Source organism: Schistocerca americana, chromosome 7 (assembly GCF_021461395.2).
Source record: "Schistocerca americana isolate TAMUIC-IGC-003095 chromosome 7, iqSchAmer2.1, whole genome shotgun sequence".
Lineage (NCBI taxonomy): Eukaryota > Metazoa > Arthropoda > Insecta > Orthoptera > Acrididae > Schistocerca > Schistocerca americana.
Window position 1 is genome coordinate 145,158,081 of NC_060125.1, and position 22,584 is coordinate 145,180,664.

A 22,584-nucleotide genomic window follows, 5' to 3' on the forward strand; every position below is an offset into this window, starting at 1 on the left:
GCGTACTGCCATTCAACATTTTCCTCCAAATAATCCTACAGCTTTTCAAAAGCATCTTCTCTTTTGGCATCAGCACTTGACCCACCTTTGGTTGTTACTGCTACTTTTTCAGGCACTGATCCTGGCTTCTGAAATGTCCAGTAACAATGTCAGTGGTATCACCCAACAGAAGTGACGAGGTCTATGACCTGAGAGAGCCTCACACTTACCTTATCTCCCCCCCCCCCCCCCCCCCCTTGTCATGCCTGTTATTTGCTTCCATTCAGATGCTTTCCACCGATTCAAGTTTCTGTACTAAACTTAAATTTTCTTGAGCTGGGTTCTTGCATTTAGAGATACTACACAGTTGCGACCACAAAGAAAACATAAGAATTAAAAACCAAATGATTCAGGGGAAATCTTTGCTGGAAGTTCCTTTTCTTGTTGAGGTGGCTTTGGATGTAGTATACACACCTGTCGACACTTACTATATACTTGAAGCGAGTCATTTTGCAGGAACTTGTCTTTAACACCATCTTTATGAGTTTCACTGCACTGAATTATTTTGACCACTGCCTTTCTAGTCAGAGTAATTGGTTCACCACCCGTGTTCTTACAAGGTTTCAACACACACTCTGCCATAATCCTCACATTTTCAAGTGATTATCGCATAGTTCACACAGTATTCTAGAGGCAAACAATAAAAAAGATGTCAGCAGAACTTTACTAGAAATAACACTCACAAACGCATTAAATGGGTCTCCCAATATGACTGAGGGTAAAGACAGTAGTTGAGAGAGTGTGTGAGGGGGAGGGGTGGGTGGCAGGTGCAGGATGCAGGTGGTCAACTGGTCCCATACGCATGGCTTTGTACTGGCGGCTGCACTTGTACTAAACCAATTCTCATTCCCAGTATTTTTATGCTTCTAACCCTCTGTGGTGCTTCTTATCCTCTCTTGGGCTACAATACAATGGCACAATATTATTTTTTAATAAAATTGTTTAGTTATTTCTGTATAATTTCATTTTTCCAAAAAATCTAAAGAATATATATAAATTTCTATTTTTACGCCCTCCGTTAACTCTGGAACAGTTCAGTTTAGCAAGATCATCCACAGGATCATTCTTGTTTGCCATTTAATGTAGATTATTTTTGTATATGGCACTTTTCATGCTAAACCGCATAGTTTTCAAAATATTTAAGAAAAACTGATAAAAACTACTAATTTACAAACTTCTCCCCCCAAAACCCAATGCTTAAAATGGTGTAACTTTTTACCAAACAATATGTGGACTGTGTACAACAATTTGGAGTTGGAGGGTAACTTTTACTTTGGATGTTGAGGTTAGGCCATTTTTTTGGACTAATTGCACTATACTATTATTTATATTTTTATATATTATAACCACTGTCATTTTGACACAAAGTGTGTGCAGAATTTTGGTGTCTATTTTCATTTATCAGCTCTTTAGGTTTGAAAGTTCTTTACTGTTGCAAATACTTTAATTTTTTTGTCGTCACAAATGCCCCATCTTTATAACAAGAAATTACTGCATATTTAACATTTTATTGTCAACTTTGTGGAAACACAATAAAAGATTTCTCGGTTACAACAATTCCTGTTTATTTTGGTCACAAATTATGGGTGACCTGTGCCTACTATCCCCTTCTCCCTTCAGCATTTCTGACTTGAATCCCCTTCTTAAGGAGGTAATAACAAATCAAGAAGGTCAGGATTTTAACATTTCTTACGTACTTTTTTGCTATGTCAAAAAATATGACATAGTTTTTTTAGAGGCAGTTACCTGTAGTTTCATATTACATTAATAACAGCATCATATTTCATCTAGTATCAATGAACTCGCTATCCGAATTTCTTCCCCAAATTTCCCTTACTGCTCTCTCATCCACATCTTTCCCTAGCTTCAGTTTGCATACCAAATAAATAAATCAGTTTGCAGTTTTATATATGTAATCACTCTATTGAACTGCCAATATCATTTTATTTTTGTCTTTTACTTCTTGTTTGCCCATCTTTTCCATGTGGTCTCTCTCTGCTGTCTTCTTTCCCACTACATCATTTTTCTTTCTCTCTTTTAGTGGTGTAATGCTTTATTTAGCTGCAACAGGCAGAAGATGTGGTTTGTTGGTACTGCAAGTTTTTCTAGATTTTGACTGAAATAAACTCAAGTTGCAGTGTTTTGCTTAAGCATGCCACTGTAGAAATTGGCACAGAAACAGTTAAATAAAAAATCCATGCAATTTGCATGTTTATTTGTATGTAAAAGCTGATTTTGGAATTTTCCCTTCTGTGGTTCATGGTGTGGGTTCCTGTAGTCGTGTCCTAGTTCATGAACCACGGGCAAAGTATGAGTGGCCAAGTAAATGGTCCCGACAGTCGGGATACCAGTTACTTTGGAATAAGGCTGGGCATCTCGGACATATTCTGAGGCGTGGTCAGCTTTGTGCTCATACGGCAAAGACTACCAAATGCACCGGTTAGTCCCTCCACCGTTAGGGGTAAAACCCAATGGGACTCGGGGCAAGTAAGGCTAGCAACCTGCTTCCCTGGTACTTTAAATATGATGCTGGCAACAATCAGAGCAAAATGCCTCGGACCTTTGGAGGTGACGGAGTCCCACCTCTAACTGACAAACCAGGGACTCTTAAAATACGACTTGGCAAACAAATGGTACTGAGATGGGGAGCTATTAATATCAATGGGGGCTACTCTGGGAAGAAGGTAGAGCTGGCAGAGGCTGCAAGTAAGATGAGGCTGGACGTTTTAGCTGTTAGTGACATTCGGGTAAGGGGTGAGAAAGAAGAGCAAGTGGGAGAATACAAGGTCTACCTGTCAGGAGTCAAAGCAGGAATACCACAATGGGGTGTATGGCTTTATATCAGGAAAGAAATGGAACCCAGTGTAGTTGCAATAAGGTATGTAAACGAACGACTGATGTGGATAGATTTGACAGTGCCTAGCAAGAAAATTAGGATTGTGTCAGTATATTCGCATTGTGAAGGGACAGATCAAGATAAGATGGATAGTTTTTATGAGGCACTCAGTGATGTAGTTGTTAGAGTAAAGGACAAGGACAGTGTTCTGCTCATGAGTGATTTTAATGCCAGGATTGGAAATCGAACAGAAGGGTATGAAAAGGTTATGGGTAAATTTGGAGAGGATATGGAGGCCAACAGGAACGGGAAACAACTCTTGGATTTCTGCGCCAGTATGGGCTTAGTAATCACAAACTCCTTTTTTAAACATAAGAACATTCACCGGTATACTTGGGAAGGCAGGGGAACCAGATCTGTCATTGACTATACAATAACAGATCAGGAATTCAGGAAGGCTGTGAGGGACACACGTGTATTCAGGGGATTCTTTGATGACACTGATCATTATTTAATCTGCAGTGAAATTGGGATTGTGAGGCCGAAGGTGCAGGAGGTCAGGTCCGAATGTAGGAGGATAAGAGTGGTGGAGAAACTTCAGGATAAGGAAATCAAGCACAAGTACATAACAGCGATCTCAGAAAGGTACCAGTTAGTTGAATGTAGTCAATTACAGTCATTGGAAAAGGAATGGACTAGGTACAGGGACACAGTACTAGAAGTGGCTAAAGAATGTCTTGGGACAGTAGTGTGTAAAAGTAGGATGAAGCAAACAGCTTGGTGGAATGACACAGTCAAGGCAGCCTGTAAAAGGAAAAAGAAGGCGTATCAAAAATGGCTACATACTAGAACTGAGGTAGACAGAGAAAGTTATGTTGAAGAAAGAAACAAAGCCAAACAGATAATTACAGCATCCAAGAAGAAATCTTGGGAAGACTTTGGAAACAGGTTGGAGACTATGGCTCAAGCTGCTGGAAAACCATTCTGGAGTGTAATTAGCAGTCTTCGAAAGGGAGGTAAGAAGGAAATGACAAGTATTTTGGACAGGTCAGGAAAACTGCTGGTGAATCCTGTGGATGCCTTGGGCAGATGGAGGGAATATTTTGAAGAGTTGCTCAATGTAGGTGAAAATACAATCAGTAATGTTTCAGATTTCGAGGTAGAATGGGATAGGAATGATGATGGAAATAGGATCACACTTGAGGAAGTGGAGAAAATGGTCAATAGATTGCAGTGCAATAAAGCAGCTGGGGTGGATGAAATTAAGTCGGAACTCATCAAATACAGTGGAATGTCAGGTCTTAAATGGCTACAGAGGATAATTGAAATGGCATGGGAGTCGGGACAGGTTCCATCAGACTGGACTAAAGCAGTAATCACACCAATCTTTAAACATGGAAACAGAAAAGATTGTAACAACTACAGAGGTATCTCTTTAATCAGTGTTGTGGGTAAAATCTTCTCAGGTATTGTTGAAAGGAAAGTGCGAGTATTAGTTGAGGACAAATTGGATGAAAATCAGTGTGGGTTTAGGCCTCTTTAGAGGTTGTCAGGGCCAGATCTTTAGCTTACGGCAAATGATGGAGAAGTGTTATGAGTGGAACAGGGAATTGTATCTATGCTTTATAGATCTAGAAAAGGCATATGACCGGGTTCCTTGGAGGAAGTCATTGTCTGTTCTACGAGATTATGGAATAGGAGGCAAACTTTTGCAAGCAATTAAAGGTCTTTACATGGATAGTCAGGCAGCAGTTAGAGTTGATGGTAAATTGAGTTCATGGTTCAGAGTAGTTTCAGGGGTAAGACAAGGCTGCAACCTGTCTCCACTGTTGTTCATATTATTTATGGATCATATGTTGAAAACAATAGACTGGCTGGATGAGATTAAGATATGTGAACACAAAATAAGCAGTCTTGCATATGCGGATGACTTAGTTGTGATGGCAGATTCGATTGAAAGTTTGCAAAGTAATATTTCAGAGCTAGATCAGAAATGTAAGGACTATGGTATGAAGATTAGCATCTCCAAAACGAAAGTATTGTTAGTGGGAAGGAAATATAAATGGATTGAGTGCCAAATAGGAGGAACAAAGTTAGAACAGGTGGATGGTTTCAAGTACTTAGGATGCATATTCTCACAGGATGGCAACATAGTGAAAGAACTGGAAGCGAGGTGTAGCAAAGCTAATGGCAGTGAGCGCTCAGCTACGATCTACTCTCTTCTGCAAGAAGGAAGTCAGTACCAAGACTAAGTTATCTGTGCACCGTTCAATCTTTCAACCAACTTTGTTGAATGGGAGCGAAAGCTGGGTGGATTCAGGTTACCTTATCAACAAGGTTGAGGTTACGGATATGAAAGTAGCTAGGATGATTGCAGGTACTAGTAGATGGGAACAATGGCAGGAGGGTGTCCACAATGAGGAAATCAAAGAAAAACTGGGAATGAACTCTATAGATGTAGCAGTCAGGGCAAACAGGCTTAGATGGTGGGTCATGTTACACGCATGGGAGAAGCAAGGTTACCCAAGAGACTCATGGGTTCAGCAGTAGAGGGTAGGAGGAGTCGGGGGAGACCAAGGAGAAGGTACCTGCATTCGGTTCAGAATGATTTTGAAGTAATAGGTTTAACATCAGAAGTGGCACCAATGTTAGCACTGAATAGGGGATCATGGAGCAATTTTATAAGGGGGCTATGCTCCAGACTGAACGCTGAAAGGCATAACCAGTCTTAAATGATGATGATGATGATGATGATGATGATGATGAGATTGCATGTGCAAGATTCGTGTGCCAATTTGGAATTCTAGATTCACATTTTTTACCGTTCGTATCGCTTCTGCATAATCTTTCAATGAATGCATCCACACTCATTTGTATTGTGATATATTGTGCAATTTTGAACATTTGTAAATGCCACAATAAACACCTACTGTTATAGTCAATTGCAGGCTTAAACTTATTCATGCTCTTTTAAAACTTTTGAGAAAAGTAGGCCAATCCTCATTCAAATAATCATTCTCTAATTTCATTATACAATTACATGAGAATAGGTTATTTCTGAGAATCTTTGAATGCTTACAAAGCTTTATTTTTGTAAGTTACCACTACAAGTGTTTCTGGATACTTATTCCATAGACGATCAGCATTTGTGATTCACAGTTACTGCCAAAGAATAGATCACCCCAAATTTCATTGTATATCAATGCAACACTAAATGTGCATTTTCGAGAATTTTCGGAGGTTACCGCTTCCCTGTGCAAAATCTAATTTACAGTAAATTGGCATTTGTGATTTAGTTAGATTAGCAGATACTCTATCATACTGTGTTATCCACATTTATCGTAAATTAACTGTATTTTAAAGATTGCTAATAACTACAACTAACCTCGAAAAGCTTTAGGAAATAAGTAATTTTTACCAGAGGTTTTTCTGCTGCTTTAACAGAAATCTTGTTTTGTGTATATGCTTCAATTCTTATGGGGAATTAGCATTTTTTTTAGCTCAGGAGATATAAAAGATAATCAGCAGGCTTAGTTTAAAGTAATTTGTTCACTGTCCGGTAATACATTGCACCAGCTGAAATGCAACCACACTGTGAATGCTGTTCTTGAAAAGAGAATGAGTTGGTTGATGTTCGTAACCAGCTGAAAATTGCCCTGACTAATGCCAAATGATTGGTAGTTGCTGTGAATCAGTGTTTGGAAGAGCTCCCGACAGTCATGGACCTGTGGTACCAGTACCAAAGGTACCACAAGTACTATTCTCTTCTGTGGAACCTGTCTCCTCTGCAGAAAGTACGGGATCTGTCATTATTCACCCACTTCATTGGAAGTGGTGCTTCAATGGTAGATACAGGCATCCTGTACAGAGTGTATAGGTATCCGGGAGGACTCACGGTGTTGTATTAATGCCCCCAACCAACAGGTTTGAGGTGTCGTCTTTCACTGAAACTGAGCCAATGGGACTCACTTCACTTATTTGGGGAAACCTGATTTGTCCAGAGTCAAGAGGAGGCAAACACAAAAAGGTAGGGGTCTATTAATCATCGGCAGTTCAAATGTAAAGCAAATAATGGCACCCTTATGGAAATGGCAGCAAGGCAAAGGAAAGGACACCATGTGTATTCAGTGTGTATCCTTGGAGGCCACATTTAACATGTTGAACAGGCTAGTCCAGCAGCTATTGAGGGAACAGGGTGCAAACAACTGCAGATTGTGTGGGATAGTAGAGCAGGTGTGGATGGCTGTAAAGTGTTGCTTGTGGGAGCCTACAGGCATAAGTTAGAGAAAGGGTAGAGCAGCTAGGTGCAGGCGGGAGATTAAACAGAGGGTGAGGGAAGGGGGCAGCGGAAAAGGAGGGAAGCAAAACAGAAGTTAAAAGACTGTGGGTCCATAGGTGGAATAGAATGCTGCGTAGTGATGGAGTAGAAAAAGCGAAGAGGATAGGTGGGTGTAGGAGAGTGACTAACGAAGGCTGAGGCCAGGAGGGTTATGGGAATGTAGCATATGTTGCAGGGAGAGTTCCCACCTAGACACTTCAGAAAAGCTGGTGTTGGGACCCAGATGGCACAAGCTGTGAAGCAGTCATTGTAATGAAGAATGATGTGTTGGACAACATGCTCAGCAGCTGGGTGGTTCAGCTGTTTCTTGGTCACATTTGTCAATGACCATTCATGTAGACACACAGCTTGTTGGTTGTCATGCCAATGCAGAACACAGCTTAGCTTGTATATCACCTGACTGGTTTCGCAGGTAGCTCTGCCTTTAATGGTGTTGGTGATGTTTGTGACTGAACTGGAGTAAGCCGTGGTGAGAACACGTATGGGGCAGGTCTTGCATCTAGGTTTGTTACAGGGTCATGAGCCATGAGGCATGGGGTTGGGAGCAGGGGTTGAGTAGGAATGAAGGGGGATATCACTCAGGCACTGCAGGTGGCAAAATACTACTGCGGGTGGGGTGGGAAGGTCTCTGGGTAGCACATTCCTCATCTCAAGGCACGACAATAGGTAGTTGTACATCCTGGTGAAGACTGTAATTCAATCCTTGGTGACACTGAGGTACGAGGGGAATGCTGCTCTGTTACTGGACAGTGTGACTTTGGAAGGTGGTGGGTGACTGGAGAGAAGGCATGAGAGATCTATATCTGCACAATGAATGTAACTCCATCTTCTGGTGGAGTATGGGACTACGGCTGTTCGATGTTCAATAAAAACAATACCAATTGCCATTCTATAGGTTTATTTCTAAGCAACCAGTTTCGACGTTACACTATGTCATCTTCAGGCCAAAACTGCTCCAATCCAGTAACCTTCATGTTACAAATATAGCAGTGCCTTTAACTGTTCTCATAATACTACTGACTGTTGCTCAATGAGCATGTATGCCCATAATAGCTATTACAAGACCAGTTAAAGGCACTGCTATATTTGCAACACAAAGGTTACTGGATTGGAGCAGTTTTGGTCTGAAGATGACATAGTGTAACGTCGAAACTGGTTGCCTAGAAATAAACCTATATAACGGCGAGTGGTATTGTTTTTATTGAATTTCTGCACAAGATTGGGAGGATAATTACAGTCTGTGAAGGCCTCAGTGACGCTCTTGGTATATTTGGAGAGGGACTGCTCATCATTACAGATGCAACATCCATGGGTGGCTAGGCTGTATTGAAGGGATTTCTTCGTATGAAATGGGTGGCACCTGTAGAAGTGGTGGTATTGCGGGCAGTTAGTAGGTTTGATATGGACAGATATGGCCATTTTGAGGTGGAGATCAACATCGAGGAAGGCCGCTTGTTGGGTTGCCATTATATAGGTGAAGCAAGTGGGGGAGAAGGGGTGTGGACAGGGTGTCCTCAACCTTGATCAAGATCAAAAAGATGTCACAACGAATCTCAACCAGGTGAGGGGTTTGAGATTCTGGTTGGTTAGCAAGAATTCGTCTAGATGCCCAAGGAACAGGTTGGCATAGGATGGTGCCATGCTGGTGCCCACTGGCACGCCCCAGGTTTGTTTGAAGGTGATGCTTCAAAGGAGAAGCAATTGTGGGTGACATTATAGTTGTTCATGGTGACCAGAAAGGAGGTTGTAGGGATGAAATCCATTGGGCATTTGGAAAGGTATTGTTCAACAGCTCCAAGGCCATGGGTATTTGGGATGTTAGTGTAAAAGGAGGTAGCATCAATAGTGACAAGCAGGGCACCATCTTGCAAAGGAACAGGAAACGTGGAAAGTCAGTGGAGGAAATGGTTGGTGTCTTTTATGTAGAAAGGTAGATTGTGGATAATATGCTGAAAGTGTTGGTCTGTAAGAGCAGAGATTCTCTAAGTGGTGAAACAATGAACAGTCACAAAGAGGCATCCTGGGTGGTTCACTTTATGGACTTCCTAAGAAAACAAGTAGAAGGTACGTTTGCAGAGAGTAGTAGGTCCCCCTGTGACTCAGTACCACATGGGATTGAAGCAAATTAATCACATTCTCCATCAGGCTTTTGACTACCTCTTGTTGTGCCCTGAAATGAGAAATGATATCCAGTACCCTTCCCACCCCACCCACAGTTGTATTCTGCCACCCAATAAACCTACACAATACCCTTATTCACCCCTACTCAACCTCTGCTTCCAATCTCTGGCTCATGATTTGTATCCCTGTAATGGACCTAGATGCAAGACTTGTCCCATACATCCACTCACCAGCACTTACTCCAGTCTGGTCACAAGCGTCAGCTAATCCATCAAAGGCAGAGCTACCTGTAGAACCAGTCATGTGATCTACAAGCTAAGCTGCAACCATGATGCTGCATTCTACATGGGCATGACAACCAACAAGCTGTTTGTATGCATGCAAGGCCACTGACAAACTGTGGCAATGAAATAGCTGGACCACCCAGCCGCAGAGAATGCTTCCCAACACAAAGTTTTCATTTCAATGACTGCTTCACAGCCTGTGCCATCTGTGTGTGTATGGTGTCTTATTCAGAAGATGGCCTTTTGGATGAAAATTTACTTCTTCAGCATCTTTTTGCTGTGCCTGCCTGTGACTCAACATCTCCACTATATGATATATGTGCAATATCTCGATGAAGAACTTGAAACTTTCAGCACAGGGCAGAACATGTAGAGGAATTAAGGCTCAAGTTTAAAAGAGTAGTTGGCCATGTACTGGATAGAATGTCTGCAGTAGAACAGTTCACAATGGAAGGGACCCTCCATGGTATATAGTTACTGTAAAGAAACATCTTAAGAAATAGAGACTACTGCATAATAAGTGTAAACAAAGCACAGGACTATTGATAGAGATATGCTGAATGAAACACATTTCGCTGTCAAGAGGGCAATGCATGAAGCCTTCAGTGACAATTGTAGCAGAATACTGTCAAGTGATCTTTCACAAAACCAAAAGAATACTGGTTGTATGTAAAGGCTGTTAGTGACACCAAAGTTAGTGTCCAGTCCCAAGCGAATGAGATGGGAACTGAAATTGTGGGTAGCAAGGCAAAGGCTGAAATGCTTAACTCTGTTTTCAAATGTTCCTTTACAAAAGAAACCCCAGGAAAATTGCTGCCATTTAATCCTCACACTGGTGAAAAAACTGTGTGAAATCAGTATTAATGTCAGTGGTGTTGATAACAGATGAAATCATTAAAACTGAGCAAAGCTCGAGGGCCCGATGGACTCTCTATCAGATTCTAAATTGAATATGCAGCTGTCTTAGTCCCTTTTCTAACTGAAACCTATCATACATCCATCAACCATGCACAACAGTTGGAAGGGAGCACAGGTAACACCCGTCTACAAGAGGGGTAGTAGAACTGTTCCACAAAACTACCGTTCAACATCTTTGACACTGATTTGTTGTAGAATCTTAGAACATATTCCAAGCTAAAGCATAATGAGGTATCTTGACTTCCTCCCTGCCAACCGACAAGGATTCCAAAAACGTCAATCACATTAATCCCGACTTGCACTCTTCTCACATGAAGTATTGAAAGCTTTGCATCAAGGCAGTCTGGTAGATGCAGTATTTCTTGATTTCCAAAAAGCATTTGATTCAGTACCACGCCTACACTTATTGTCAAAAGTTCGATTATATGGGGTATCAAATGAAATTTGTTACTGGATTAAGGACATTTTGATAGAGTCAAACAATGGAAAATCCAGCATGAAATGTAACAATGTAATGAAAAGGATAGTTGCTACTCACCAGAGCTGCTCAGGGGAGCCGTTTGAGTCACAGAAAGGCACAACAAAAAGACTGTCACACAATTAGCTTTTGGCCAACAAGGCCTGACCACACAGTCTCTGGCTGCTGGAGCCAGACCAGTCTGGCTCCAGCTGCCAGAAACTGTGGCCACGTGTGTGTGAGTTGCATTTGTGTGAGTGTGGGCATGTATGTATGTTGTCTAATTTTGACAAAGGCCTTGTTGGCTGAAAGTTATCTGTGTGACGATCTATTTTTTGTTGCGACGTTCTGAAACTCAGCATCTCCACTATATGGTGAGTAGCAACTATCTTTTCAATTATATTGGGTCTTTCAGTAGGGAGGACATAACATGTTATCTTGGATGGAGACTCTTCATCAGATGTAGAAGTAACTTAAAGTGTGCCCCAAGGAAGTGTGTTGGGACCCTTACTGTTCATGTTATACATTAATGACCTTGGAGACAATATTTATAGTAACCTCAGAGTTCTTGCAGATGATGCATTTATCTATAATGAAGTACTGTCCAAAAGAAGCTACATAAATATTTTGTCAGAGCTTGATAAAATTTCAAAGTCATGCAAAGACTGGCAACTTGCTTTATATGTTCAGAAAAACAAATGAGTTATAGTTGGATCTGCCAATTTATACAAATCATCCAAAGACCTTTGCAGGGATATGAGGTGGAACAATCACATAGGCTCAGTTGTGGGTAAACCAAGTGGCAGACTTTGGTTTATTGATAGAATACTGAGGAAGTGCAATCAGTCAACAAAAGTGATTGGTTACAAATCACTCACGCAACCCATTCTAGAGTACTGCTCACGTGTGTGGTACCAAATATGACTAACAAGTGATATTTAACATATACAGAGAAAGGAGGAGATTAGTGTTTAACGTCCCGTCAACAACGAGGTCATTAGAGACGGAGCGCAAGCTTGGGTGAGGGAAGGATGGGGAAGGAAATCGGCCATGCCCTTTCAAAGGAACCATCCCGGCATTTACCTGAAGCAATTTAGGGAGATCACGGAAAACCTAAATCAGGATGGCCGGAGACGGGATTGAACCGTCGTCCTCCCGAATGCGAGTCCAGTGTGCTAACCACTGCGCCACCTCGCTTGGTTATACAGAGAAAAGCAGCATGTATGGTCACAGGTTTGTTTGACCGATGGGAGAATGTTACAGTGATGCTGAAGAAATTGAACTAGCAGACTCCTGAAAATAGATGTAAAAGGTCCTAAGAAACTCTACTAACAAAGTTCCAGGAACCAGTTTTAAATGATGGCTCTAGGAACATGCTACAATCCCCTACATATCGCTCACATAGGGATCAAGAGGGCAAGATTAGAAGAATTACAGCATGCACAGAGCATTCAAACAATCATTACTGCTGTGCTCCATACATGAATGAAAAGGGAAGAAACCATAATTACTATAGTTCAATTCTTTTATCTTGGCGGCTCGCGCATGCCCGCCCAAACGCGGGAGATTGCTGCGTTGCCAGTTGCACACGACGCACGCGCCAATAGAAGCAGCGCCATAGTATAGCATAGCTCGCAAGCTTACGTTTAGGGGGGAGCGCGCAGTTCATGAAGTAAACCCACCACGGCCGCAGTAACCCTTTCGCTGCTACAAAGACGTGCTCCCTGCATTCCGCACTGTGCACGATTTTGTCACTGCACTGCTCGCCTGTGCAGACACATGGTGTTCCGACTGCTTTGACACTCTTATCAATCAATTCCACAAAAACTATTTGGCCCAAAAATTAGATTTTTACACATCTTCTTGACTGATACCTTCCCCCCATAAATGACTTAACTTTGTTTCGATGTTCAACGCAGTTATTATATAGCATTAAATATAGTAAACCATTGCACGAAATTTTGAAGAGTTTGCAGAGGTAAAAGCACATAGAGTATACTTTCCGTATGGTCAATTTTAGTTGCCACAATGTTGAGAATGAAATGTGGACAAGATACCTAAATTTCATATAAAATTTATTGTATAACAATAGCTCATTTAAGTACCACATAGGTGTCGTATGTAATATTGAGAAATATTCCGTCTTTCGCGACTGTACCAAAAGTTTTATTTACACTGACCACATTTGGCTTTATTTTAAAGCACTTCAATCAATCAAAAGGAAGTAGACAAAATACATTAAACAAAACTGTGGACTTACAAAAACATTAGGACTTGAATATGCCGCCTATCTGTGAAGTGCTCTGAGCTATGTCAAATATAATTTTTGTGTGTGGCACACACAAACATCATTTATTTGCTAAAACACTGATCTGCCAATACAAACGTTGAATATTGTGTTACCGCAGCACAAAACTACGAAAGGTGACTTGGCAATGGAGGAGACAAAATACTGTCCACTGAAGATGCATCAAAAGAGAGAAACGCGTTTGGTCTAAATAAGCCCCTTATTACAGTTGCAGAAGAGGAATATATTTCAGTACCATTGGTAAAACTGCGACTGTGGAACAAAAACAAGAAAGAGAACATGAGTACCATTGTGTATGTGCCATACCTTTCCTCGATTGAAGTGCTTTAAACTAAAGCCAAACGTGTCCGGTGTAAATAATACTTTTATTACAGTCGCGAAAGATGGAATATTTCTCAATATTACATACGACACCTATGTCGTACTTAAATTAAATGAGATATTGTTATACAGTAAATTTTATATGAAATTTAGGTATCTTGTCCACATTTCATTCTCAACATTGTGGCAACTAAAATCGACCATACGGAAAGTATACGCTATGGACTTCTACCTCTGCAAACTCTTCAAAATTTCGTGCAATGGTTTACTACATTTAATGCTGCATAATAACTACTTTGAACATCGAAACAAAATTAAGTCATTTATGGGGGGAAGGTATCAGTCAAGAAGACATGTAAAAATCAAATTTTTGGGCCAAATAGTTTTTGTGAAATCGAATGATAAGTGTATCAAAGCAGTGGGAACACCATGTGTCTGCACAGGCGAGCAGTGCAGTGATGACAAAATTGCGCACAGCGCCGAATGCGGCGAGCGCATGTCTGCAGCAGCGAAAGGGTTAATGAAGAGACAAAGCACTAGAAATTTCAAAAAATTGCATTCAGACGAATATAATTCGTGAAGTAAGGCACTTCGATATTGTTTTTAAATAATGAAAATATTAAGCACCGTACAAGGTTTGAACTCATAACCTTTCGCGTAGCAGCCCAACACCTTAGCCGTTACGCTAACGCACCACATCTGACTATTTGATGCCATGAGGACTATAACACGCCACACAAAATACTGACAAGCACTGTTGGTATGACTATGAATTACTTACGTTTCGTCGAAGTACAATAGGAAATAAACAATTACCGCTGTTCTTTATTGCGAAAAAGCGGTTCGTGAGAGTGATACAAACACCTTTCCTTGCTATCGCCTGAATTAGGAGTCTTATTGCTTGTTTGGTTTAATTAATTAATAGAATATGAAGCAATTGGTACAAAGAATGCTTTTTCCAAACTTTCTATAAAAGAATGTCTGCTATCAAGACATTGCTTTTGTTCTATTACTTTATTTATGACTGAACGTTTCTAAAACTGAAGACACTCGTCCATGCTCTGCACTGCAGTCGAGATGTGGCAACGTCGTTCTCTGTTCATTGGCTGACTGTGTTTTGTGACGTCAGATGCGCAGAACAAACCTAAACTGGGCCGCCAACATAAATGACGCGCACTTTAGTACAATGGGATGTAACCTCTGCCATTCACTTCACAGTGGTTTGCGGAGTATGGATGTAGATGCAAATATAGATTTTTATGGACATGTGTAGGTTATTCATTACGGAATGCACTTTTAAATGTACCTGTGTGACACTCAATGCCTCATCTATGTGGTGAGTAGCAATCTATCCTGACCCACATTATCATTATACATTGTTTCATATTACCTATACCCACTTTCAGGCACATTGCTCCTAACATTTTCGTATTTTAACTTTTTCGGTGTACTGACAACTGATAGAGTTATCTGAAAACAGTTAAATTGCTTAGCATGAAGTAATGGATAAAAACAGCAGCTTGGTAGGAGATGAAAACGAGTAACTCTGTTTCAAATAGTTTCACTCTCTCCCCTTCACCTAGCTTGCTGATGCTGATTTGCTTCTGTTCCATAAGTCCTCCATGTCGACACTTCACCAGCTACTGCCTGCCATACTCTTCACCGCAGTCATCCACTCCTCTTCCTTTACACAGCACCCCAGTCTCACTATCAAGATTTCTGACAACTCTTTCTTGTTGATTATGAACACAGATGGTACATAATCATAGAAGACAATATTTTGTTATCCAGTCACACTTTAAATTCTATGAAGAATAAATTATGCATTAATTACATGAACTATCAAGTCATTTCAATGTAACACATGCATTGTAAGTAAATGAAGGTATAAATGATAAACTCAACAGTGATAATTAGTAGTTTTCTTAAAATTATAAATAAACATACTGTGCTGTAATTTACCTGGAATGTGGCACAATAGTTCCTCCCACTACTTCACCTGTACTTATTTCCACTATAAGGAGATTGGACATGAAATTGTCACAGTGTGGTAGCAGCAAAACAGCAAACCTGTCACCAACTGCTAAAAGTTTCCGAACTTTGTAAAAGGAACGTATTCTCTTGGTGCATTGCTGCTTCTCTAAATTTTCAAACACAATTTCAGCATTTCCAGGTTCATCACTTCGTGCCAATGTTTGGTTTATATACACAACATTTCCTCCTTGAACAAAACATCCTGGGGTTTGGAAATTGTGGACAGCATTCAAGGGATATTGCACAACACCATCTTCTAATGAATTCACATCACCATAAGGGCAACAATCAAAATATGCACACCATGAAAATATTTTAATTTGGTCTCTTGTTTTTATAAGCAAGGAATTTTTGTCTTTAGATAAAGTTTTTGGATTCGATCCTTTGTATACTGGCAAAAGTGTGACCTGAATAATCCAGCGACTTTGTTCCACTATAGTTCTCACTAACTGCCCGGTGCTAATACACCACAATTTGGCAGTATAGTCTGTAGCACCACTAACCAACAAGTCAATTTCTGCACTTAAGCTGACACTAATTACCACACCAGTATGACCACGGTATTCGAGCCTCGAGGCTGGTCTGCATTCGTGATCTCTGTAGTTTAATGACCACGTTGTAATGTGCCCTGAGCTGTGACCACACGCCAAAATGTCACCAATATCTATCTTCAGGCATGAGACACGGTACGGTACAGTAAATATGCTTATCAGTTCATAATCCTTAGTACTCCAGACACCAACTTGATCATCAGAACCTGCAAATTAAAGTAAATCAGTCCATCATAATTACATTTCTAACATCAACGTCATGTATATTTAGGAGCTACTCGCAAGCACAAAATCTTTCAAAGACAAAAGTGTGCCATAAATAGGATTATAAAACAATATGCAATCAGGTTAAAAAAAGTGCAGTTAATCCAGCAACAAAACAAACAACTATAAGTGTGAAACTGACATTTAAAAAAAATTGTCATTAGTAATACTACTCTGCATAAATCTGCAAAATTATAAGAAAATTATGAAATCAGGTAAACAGAAAGAAAGACTGTGAAGAAGATACCAGCAAATATAACAGTAGAAACATTTAAGATTTAACAGAAGTATATAAAACATACAGAAAAGAATGTAAACCATTTTGAAAAACTGGGACGGTAAACTTAACTGCCTTAGGAAAATGCATGAAGATCTAAAAGAAATTTACAAAAATAAGCAAGAAATCAAAGGCAGGACAAAACATAAAAACAATACTAAGTATTGGGAAAACAAAACGGTTACAAGAAGGCAAAGAATATAGTGGACATCAGAAAAAAATGAACAGATTAAGGAATATTGGAGAAAGTGCAAAGCCTGCTTAGCAACTTACAAATGGCCCTTAACTGGCCCGTGATGAAATAACAATAATAATAATAATAATAATAACTCCGCCTAAGCCGGTCCCAAGCCCGGTTGTAAAAGGAGGAGGGGGAGGAGTAACACCTCGTAAAAAAACCTTGGTTCACCTGGCCCGGGTGATAGTACCTTGTGAGGGTCCCTTGCCAGGGATACGGCGAAGACCTCAACGGTAGTGAAGACGGAGATGAAGATCATCGGTACGGCGGAACTGGCGGAAGAGGCAAGCATTATCAACAAGATAAAGCATATTGAAAAGCCCAGACACGTCTGTGTGGCAACCACCGGTACTCTGGCCAGCGTCTGTTCACCATGTGAGGTGCGGCTGAACACCAAGCTCCAGGAACTAACAATCCCTGGTTCTAACTACCCAGCATTAGCTGGAACTTAATTACAAGCAGTATGATTCGTACAAGTAAAATTAATATTACCCCAGGTGGCCAATCCACTCGCCCTGTGGCGACAACCAAGCTATCGGATTCTGGGGAGCTTGGGCTCGTACGACAGAGAAAGTCGGAGTTCTCTAGTAAACGTCCACGAAAGTCCCATACATTTATTGGCACTTTTAACATTCAGACACTAATTCAGACAGGCAAACTTCATAATCTTACAACAGAACTCAACAAACAGAAAATTCAAATCCTTGCTCTCCAAGAGACCAGATTCACTGATTCAGAAACAATAGACTACAACAATTACCGTATCTTTAAAAGTAAAACAGACAAGAAAATTGGCAAAGGAGCTGCAATATTTGGCATGGCTTTTATTGTAAATAAGGACACCCTTGACTCTGTTATAGACATGAATCAAATCAGTAACAGACTAATGACCATGCGAATCAAGCACACCAACAAAATATATACATTTATTAATGTTCATGCACCTACCAACATTGCCAACAAAAAAGAACCGGAGAAGACAGAAAAATTTTGGGAAAAACTCGAAACTGAAATGTCCAAAATTCCAAAGGAGGATGTAAAAATTCTTCTAGGGGATTTCAACGCGCAAATTGGCAAAGAGAGGAAATATAAAAAAACAGTCGGTAATTACCCTGCACACAAATTCACAAACAAGAACGGCATGAGACTCATCGAGTTATGTCAGCAAAACAACCTAAAAATCGTGACAACATCACTTCGAAAAGACCCCAAGAAACAAAAAACATGGAGATCACCAAACCTTCAGCTTGGTGAATTTCAAATAGACCATGTTGCGATCTCCTATGACTTCCAGAAAGAAATACACGACGTTCAAGTCCGCAGAGGGGCAAATATAGATTCTGACCACTACCTTACCAGAGTTAAAATTAAATTCACTCCAAAAAGGAAACGCCAAAGGAAATCACCACTAATTCCCAAATTTGACTTGAAAAATATCAAGGAATCAGAAATTACAGAAGCATGGGATAAACAACCAACAAACAACTGGAAAGATTTCCGAACGAAAATTATACAGAAAGCAAGAGATTTGATTCCGTTAAAGAAAATATCCAAGCATCCATGGTGGAATTCGAATTGTTATAACGCATTAGAAGAGAGACAACAAGCCTTTTTAAATTACAATTGTGACAAATCAGAAACCACACAACAAACATTTTTCAAAGTGAGAAAACAAACAGCTAAAATACTTAGACAAACTAAAAGAAAATACCTTAATGAACAGCTAAACACAATTGAAGAAAACTTTAAGAACCACAACACTCAAGATTTTTATAAAATATTCGCAAATCAAATCAAAGGATACACTCCACAAAATCTCTGCTTCCGGAAACAGAATGGAAAATTGGCACTAACTAACAAAGAAAATTGCCAAGAACTAGCTAAATATTTCTCACAACTCCTAAATTGCCCACAACCAAGTACAAGATTCCCCAGATTACAACCAGAACACACGAATGAGACTTCACTACCACCATCTCAAGAAGAAATTTATAGTCACATTAGAAAACTCAAAAATAATAAATCATCGGGAGAAGATGGAATTGTAGCTGAACTACTGAAAAACCTTGGTCCAAATTCGTTAAAAGAGATCACTAGCATCATCAAAGAAATTTGGCAGACAGAAAATATCCCAGAGGAGTGGAAGTGTGCACTAATTCACCCATTGCACAAAAAGGGAGAAAGATCAGACGTAAACAACTACAGAGGCATTTCACTTTTACCAGTTACCTACAAAATTCTATCTGCATGTCTCCTAAAGAGGGCACAAGAACAACTAGAACATACAATTTCAGACTACCAAGCAGGCTTTCGTCCTAATAGATCATGCCCGGAACAGATATTCAACCTTAAAACTATTTTAAAGATTAAAGCAATCAGGTCAAAACCAATAATCTGCACATTCGTTGATTTCAAAAAGGCATACGATTCCATAGACAGACAGTCTCTATGTCACATTCTCGAAGAACGAGGCCTAGACACTAAAACCCGAAAACTAATTGAACAAACACTAACAGAAACCAAATCAAAAATTAAATTCAGAGGGGAAATTTCGGAACCATTCTCAATTAAAACAGGAGTAAGACAAGGAGATGGGATCTCACCACTATTATTCAATATAGTTTTGGACAAAGTTATGAAAGAGTGGGAAGTAACACTAAGGAAACAAAGCTTTTGGAAGCCAATTGAACTAGGAAGAGGTAAAGGAAAATTGAACATCCCTTATTTAGCGTTTGCAGATGACTTGGCAATTATAACTGACAGTGAAGAAACAGCAGTAAAACAAATTGAGACACTTAAAGAATGTGCTGAGAAGGTTGGCCTGCAAATCTCCTTTGAGAAGACAGAATTCATCTGCTCAAAATTAGATATTTCGAAACTAAAAACAAAGTATGGTGAAATAACTAGAGTCAAGCACTTTAAGTATCTCGGTGAAGTTATTGAACCAACAGGACTTGAGAAAATAGCACAAAAAAACCGATTACAGAAAATCAAGAAAGTATTCGGACTTATTCAAAATATATATAACAAGAAATGTCTATCAAAAGGCACTAAAATCAGACACTACAACACAGTCATCAAACCAACAGTCACATATGCAAGTGAAACACTCTCCCTGAATAGAAAATTAGATTTACACGAAATTAAGAAAGTAGAGAGAAAAATTATTAGAAAAATCCTAGGACCACGATACACACAAGATGGATACAGGCTGCAGACTACCGAGACAACCGAAAAAATATCAAACATCGAGGCAGATATCAGGAAGAGGCGGATGAAGTTTTATGGACATATAGACAGATTACCTGGAAACAGGTTAACTAAACGTCTATTGGACTATATGACATCACTTAAGGCAACAATACCCTGGGTAACTGAAGTTAAGAAGGATTTGAAAAAGGCAAAAATTGACATAACAAACACATCAGACCGGGATACATTCAGAAGAAAAATCGACAAGTGGAAGTTTACTCCAGAGACGGAATCTAAACCTTTCCGACCAAAGTGGACCGAAGAAAGGAAGAAGGCCTTTGGGGAGGCAATGAAGAAATACTGGGGAAATAAGAAGAACATTAAGAAATGTTAATCACCTGCTTATCGTTCTCCCATGGGGACATTCGCTAATAATAATAATAATAATAATAATAATAACAAGAGTTGTTTAATGAGAGAGCAAACCAGGTGTAGCTATGAATGTGTCTTCCAATTCCTTCACTCCATCCAAAGCTCTTGCTTCATTATACTTTTCACACTTGTTTATTTACATTCAACGTCTTCGAGAATATGTTTCCCTCATACACTGAGGTATCACCCACCAGGGGAGGCTTACTGGACGAGATGAGAAGGAAAGACTGATTGTTGGTGCCTACCTGAGAACTTGAAGGTTGAAGATGGGGAAATAAGGCAGAACACAGATTACAGAAAAACATTGTGAAAGGAAGGAGTCAATAAGAGCGGAAAACTATGTGCATCATACATGCTAGACAGATGAGAGGTCAGGGAAAAATAGAGAGCTTATAAAATAAAAATTCAGAAAAATAGAAGGGAGCAAAAAGCAAAGCGATACTTATTGAAAAGAAATGCTGAGACCAAGGCATCAAAAATCAGTCTTTTCATCCCATCCAGTAAGTCTCCCCTGACACAGATTCTTGGCAATTTTTCCATAACTTGTCCCATCTGTCCTTTTCCTTCATCCCTTCTGCCAGAAGGGGTCACTGCCTCTGAAACCATGCAGGCTTCAACATCTTTTACATATTTTTTCATGCTGTCATTTAGTGAGTAGATTACTTGTTCATCCATATTATATTTTCAAACCTTGATATAAGTAAAATCTTAGCCATTCATGTTATATTTTCAAACTCTGATTATTTTTGTTGATATACGTAATACCTTTATAAGTTTGGCGAATTCGGTTCCTACGCCTCACTATGGTAGTGATAGTCATGGCAGCTGCCCTCCCCTAGCCTGCGTTGGGTAATGCTCACTTCTACATGCCATTACATCTTAAATGTAACACCATACACTAACAACCTATACCCACTGCTCACCTATGTAAAACTGCACGGAATGCTGCTTCCTGTGCTATCATGGAAGTGTTCTCTTTTAAAATTCCATTACTATTACTTTTTCTCGATTTGCTTGCTGTTCTTGAAGTCATACATCTACATCTATATCTATACTCTGAAAACCACTCTGAGGAGCATGGCAGAGGGTACATCCCATTGTACCAGTTATTAGGGTTCCTTTCTCTTCCATTCACGGATGGAGAGCAGGAAGAATGATTGTCTGAATGGCTCTGTGCATACAGTAATTATTCTAATCTTACCCTCACAACCCCCATGTCAACAATATGTAGGGGTTTGTAGTACATTCCTAGAGTAATAATTTAAAGCTGGTTCTTGAAACTTCGTTAACAGACTTTCTCAGGAAATCTTATGTCTGTCTTCAAGAGTCTGCCAGTTCAGTTCTATGACACTCTCCCACAGATTAAACAAACCTGTTACCATTTGGGCTGCCCTTCTCTGGCTGGCTGGCTGATTTGTGGAAGGTGACTAAACAGTGAGGTCATCAATCCCATCGGATTAGGGAAGAATGGGGAACTATGTCGGCTGTGTCCTTTCAAAGGAACCATCCCGTCATTTGCCTGAAACAATTTAGAGAAATCACAGAAAACCTAAATCAGGATGGTCGGATGCGGGTTTGAACCGTCATCCTCTGGAATTCGAATCCAGTGTGCAGACCACTGTGCCACCTCGCTCAGTGCACTATATGTTCAATATCCCCTGTTAGTGCTATTTGGTATGGATTCTGCACTCTTGTGCAATATACTAGGGTGGGTCACTTGAGTAACTTGTAAGCAATCTCGTTTGTAGACTGCCCCAACATTCTGCCAATAAACTGAAGTCTACCACTTGCTTGACCCACAACTAAACCCCAAAGCTAGTGCACACAGAGATTTTCCATGCCATATCCACAACACACGCTCTTCATCCTCCAACCAACCCCAAAAATCTACTGCAAACGAGCGAACCCCCCTCACCCTCCCCCTTCCCCTTCCCCTCTTTACTGAACATCATCATAGACTGAAATAAATGAAC

The 22,584-nt window shown here is 40.1% G+C and overlaps 1 protein-coding gene across 2 annotated transcripts in view; it reads right to left on the minus strand.

Moving 5' to 3' along the window:
* Positions 1-22,584, minus strand: part of LOC124622609 (F-box/WD repeat-containing protein 2-like) — a 136,953-nt gene that overhangs the window by 32,538 nt on the left and 81,831 nt on the right. For both annotated transcript variants that reach the window (XM_047148370.1, XM_047148371.1), the window contains one exon: positions 15,586-16,414. In XM_047148370.1, the coding sequence (XP_047004326.1) occupies positions 15,586-16,414 (829 nt within the window). The remainder of the gene's footprint in view (positions 1-15,585; positions 16,415-22,584) is intronic.